The sequence below is a fragment of the Babylonia areolata genome, chromosome 2 (assembly GCF_041734735.1).
Source record: "Babylonia areolata isolate BAREFJ2019XMU chromosome 2, ASM4173473v1, whole genome shotgun sequence".
Classification (NCBI taxonomy): Eukaryota; Metazoa; Mollusca; class Gastropoda; order Neogastropoda; family Buccinidae; genus Babylonia; species Babylonia areolata.
In genome coordinates this window covers 23,276,140-23,281,139 of record NC_134877.1, presented here as the reverse complement: position 1 = coordinate 23,281,139, position 5,000 = coordinate 23,276,140, and the positions used below count along the sequence as shown (strand labels likewise).

The following is a 5,000-nucleotide window of genomic DNA, read 5'->3' as shown; positions in this document are numbered from 1 at the left end:
TACTCTATCCATGGTCGGCCATGACCGAAGGAGGCCTACTACTACATAGGTGAACACTGCAGGATCAGAGACGTCCAACGCCAATAACCGCTTCCCAAAGTGGGACTTACCGGCCGCTAGCAAGACGTAGGGATCTTTCATCAGGTCCTTCAGCGATGACCCTTCCTGGGACTCCGGTTTCACACAGGGCTTCAGGGCTACCAGCTGCAGGCCTGCGGATGATAGCAACATATGATATATCTATATCTATCTATCTATATATATCTCTCTATATATATCTATATATATAATCTTGGTCAATCCCAAGATTTTTTTTAAAACTGGACACCGCACCATGACTTGCTGGGCTCACTGGATGAAGCAAGTTATGCGATTATAGAAGAAATATTAAATCCAGGCCCAGATGTCTTTGTATTTCCATAATGGAATGGCGAACACACCAAAACAACAACAACAGCAACAACAAAAAACAGTCTTGGTTAATTCTTATCCACATCTTCTGTAATACTTTGCCAGTAGGATTTATCAGCCATGATCCTCTGAAAATAACAAGTTGAAGAGGTGTTTCCTTTGTTTTCTTTTTTTTTTTGCAACATCTCTTTTTTTTGTCTTTTTTTCAAAAATCGCCACATTCATTTCACAAATCACCGTAAGTGGAGTGATGGCATAGAGGTAACGCGTCCGCCTAGGAAGCGAGACAATCTGAGCGCGCTGGTTCGAATCATGGCTCAGCCGCCGACATTTTCTCCCCCTCCACTAGACCTTGAGTGATGGTCTGGATGCTAGTCATTCAGATGAGACGATAAACCGAGGTCCCGTGTGCAGCATGCACTTAGCGCACGTAAAAGAACCCACGACAACAAAATGGTTGTTCCTGGTAAAATTATGTAGAAAAATCCACTTCGATAGGAAAAACAAATAAAACTGCACGCAGGAAAAAAAAAAGGTGGCGCTGTAGTGCAGTGACGCGCTCTCCTTGGGGAGAGCAGCCCGAATTTCACACAGAGCACAGAGAAATCTGTTGTGATAAAAAGAAATACAAAGATTTACGATGAAACGTAAAATGAATCTCACCACCAGTATGGATAAATCAAATCAGAGTGGCAAGGGGAAGCTGTTGTGGAGAAACTTGACACAAATGCGTTCACCCAGGAAGCGAGCGATTCAAATCTGAGGGTGCGGTATCAAATCCCCACACTAGCCGGAATTCCTCCCCCCCCACCCCCACCCCCCACCCCGACCTTCCTCACCCTTGCCTCCACTAGACCTCGAGTGGTGGTCTGGACGCTAGTCAGTCGGAAGAGACGATAAAGCGAGGTCCCCCTATGTAGCATGCACTTAGCGTAATGTAAAAGAACCGACGGCAGCAAAAGGGTTGTTTCCTGGTTAAAAAAATCTGAAGAAATACCCACTCTGATAATTTATGTGCGCGCGTGATAGAAACCGGCTGTGCAAAGAGTTTGGCCTCGGACCGAAGAGCTTCTTCTTCGTTCGTGGGCTGCAACTCCCACGTTCACTCGTATGTACACGAGTGGGCTTTTACGTGTATGACCGTTTTTAACCCCACCATGTAGGCAGCCATACTCCGTTTTCGGGGATCTTCATGCTGGGTATGTTCTTGTTTCCATAACACACCCAACACTGACATGGATTACAGGATTTGATCTTCTGCTTGCCGTACACACACACACACAAAGAGGGTGGGGTGGGGGTGTGTGGGGGGTGGGTTGGGTTCAGGCACTAAGCAGGTCTGTACATATGTTGGCCTGGGAGATCGGGAAAAAACAAATCTCCACCTTTTATCCACCAGGCGCCGTTACCGAGATTCGAAACCTTCGTGACCCTCAGATTGAAAGTCCAACGCTTTAACCACTCGGCTATTGCGCTCATCAACAACAACAACAACAACAACAATGATAATAATCATAGTACTACTACTGATAATGATAATAATAATGATAACAACAACAACAATAATAATAATAATAATAATAATAATAATAAAACAATTACAATACAAAACCCCAACATTTTTGTGGAAAGTATCACTATCAGTAGCTCAAGGAGGCGTCACTGCGTTCGGACAAATCCATATATACGCTACACCACATCTGCCAAGCAAGCAGATGCCTGACCAGCAAGCGTAACCCAACGCGCTTAGGCCTTGAGAAAAAAAAAAAACAGAAAAAAAACCCAGAAAAAAAAGAGAAGAATTACGCTCGTATAATAATAACGATAAATGACAATAACATAAAAAAAAAAAAAAAAAAAAATGTAGTGAAGTAAAAAAAGCCTGTCATGTCTCACAGCCGTCCAGGAAGGCCAGGAAGGCTAGGATGAGGAAAGGCGTCTCTTTGCCCGTGAACTCGTACATCACGCCCCCAAAGGGCGGCCCCACTGAAAAGATCAACCAACCAATCAATCAATCAATAAACCAATCCATCAATAATGATAATAATAATAATGATAATAATTCTAATAATGTACATTTATATAGCGCCCTTTCTTCTCTCTAAGAGCTCAGGGCGCTGTACATGAAAGAGAAAAAAAAATTACATGTTACATAAAACATTCATTCGTGACCACTCTTTCTCAAAAAAACCCTCCTCCCTCCCCGCACGCCCCCCACTCACACTCTCCTCTCCCCCTCCCACTCTACATACATCCAAAGTGAGCTGACATGGGTGGTGTTGGAGAACAAGGAATCAGTCGGTCGGGCAGTCAGTCAGTCAGTCAGTCAGTCAATCAATCAATCAATAAAACATCACGCCCCCCAAAGGGTGGCCCCACTGAAATGACCAATCAATCAACTAATTAATCAATTAACCAACCAACCAACCAACCAACCAACCAATCAAGCAAGCAAACATCACGCCCCCCAAAGGGTGGTCCCTTCGAAAAGACCAATCAATCAACCAATTAATCAATTAACCAACCAACCAGCCAACCAACCAACCAACCAACCAACCAACCAACCAACCAACCAACCAACCAACCAACCAACCAACCAATCAACCAATCAATCAATCCATCAATCAATCAATCAACCAATCAATCAAACATCACGCCCCAAAAGGGCAGTCCCAATCAATCAATCAATCTGTCACTCATTCACTCACTCAGTCATCTTACCAACCAGCCAACCAATCGATTGATCGATTCAGTAAATCACCCAATGAACCAATCAGCTGAAACCCATTTACAACTACAGTTATAACATTTTGTACAGAGCCATACCCAAATATTTATTTTTGCTACAAATTATGTTCATAGAGCTAGAACAGAAATATATATATATATATATATATATATATATATATATATGTATGTATATATATATATATATATATATATATATATATATATATATATATATATAGAGAGAGAGAGAGAGAGAGAGAGAGAGAGAATTTCAATTTTTGAAAGTAGGGAAATTCATCAAAATGGGTTAGATTACACAATGATAATTATGATTGTTGCTCATCTGTTTTCATTACCAGTTTCAGTGTTCACGTTTTAATTTTGTTGTATAATTCAAATTATATTACTTTGTATCCTCCTACCCCAATAGGGGTCAAAGGATTAGATATTCTTGATTGTGTGTGTGTGTGTCTGTGCGCGCGCATGTGTATATTCTTGTGTGTGTGTGTGTGTGTGTGTGTGTGTGTGTGTGTGTGTGTGTGTGTGTGTGTGTGTGTGTGTGTATGTGGGCTCGCGTGCGCATGTGTGTGTGTGTGTGTGAGTGTGTGTGTGCGCTCACGTGTGTGAGTGTTGTTTGTTTGTTTGTGTGTGTGTGTGTGTGTGTGAGGGGGGAGGGAGGGAAAAAATAAAGAAAGAGAGAGAGAGAGAGAGAGAGAGAGAGACAGAGAGAGAGACAGACAGACAGACAGACAGACAAGACACACAGACAGACACAGTGAGAAAACGAGGAAGTCATCCATGTAATCATTTCAACTAGTAACAAAGCAAAGGGGAAAAGGAAAAAGGAAATATGAGAGAGAGAGAGAGAGAGAGAGAGAGAGAGAGAGAGAGAGAGAGAGAGAGAGAGACAGAGACAGAGACAGAGAGACAGACAGACAAGACAGATATACAGAAAGAAAGAAAGAAACAGAGAAAGAAAGAAAGAAAGAAAGACACACATACACACACACACACACGCACACAGACATACAGACACCCCCCTCGACACACACACTCACACATACACAATACACACACACACACACCCCTCGACACACACACACACACACACACACACACACACACACACACACACACACACACACACACACACACACACACACACACACACAGAGTTGGCCCGGGAGGTCAGAGAGGTCGCTATAGGGACGACGCCATCCGTTCCTGCTTTTTCCTTCAGCCTGACCAATCCGAAGACAAGAGAAGAAAAGGCGAGCGGACATTGAGCGGCGGAAAGCCGGAAATGACGCAGAGAGGACCCCAGAAACGTAACGCTGGCAATGGTGTTTACGACCGCGTCGGCCTGGCAAGGGCAGTGAATCGAAGAGAACCATGGGTCCCAGTAATAGAACGTGCGCACTGGTAGAATTTTTTATATTTTTTATATACACTCCAGCTGGAGAGAGAGGAAAAAAAAAAAAGCAAAGAAGAAAATGCTCTGTGATTGCTACATGTTGAATAAATCAAAACAAAAAAACAAAACAAAAAAACAACAACAACAACAACAGAACACACACACACACACACACACACACACACACACACACACACACACACACACACACACACACACACACACTCACACACCAAAATAATTTTAAAAAAAAACTCGTAAAAAACCCCCCCTGCACTGAAATTGCTACCTGAAAAAGTTGGCTGTGCCTGATTACCGTACCAGAGGGGGAAAAAAAAAAGAAAAAAGAAGAAGAAGAAGAAGAAGAAGAAGAAGAAGAAGAAGAAGAAGAAGAAGAAGAAGAAAGAAAGAAAGAAAGAAAGAAAGAAAGAAAAGAAAATGACGA

At 42.6% G+C, this 5,000-nt stretch overlaps 1 protein-coding gene across 1 annotated transcript in view; it reads right to left on the bottom strand.

Annotated features, from left to right (window-relative positions):
• LOC143277080 (synaptic vesicular amine transporter-like) overlaps positions 1-5,000 on the bottom strand; it is a 50,113-nt gene that overhangs the window by 24,009 nt on the left and 21,104 nt on the right. Inside the window, exons 7-8 of the mRNA XM_076581821.1 lie at positions 2,308-2,397; positions 111-212 (exon numbers count right to left, since the gene is read on the bottom strand). Of these exons, the coding sequence (XP_076437936.1) occupies positions 111-212; positions 2,308-2,397 (192 nt within the window). The remainder of the gene's footprint in view (positions 1-110; positions 213-2,307; positions 2,398-5,000) is intronic.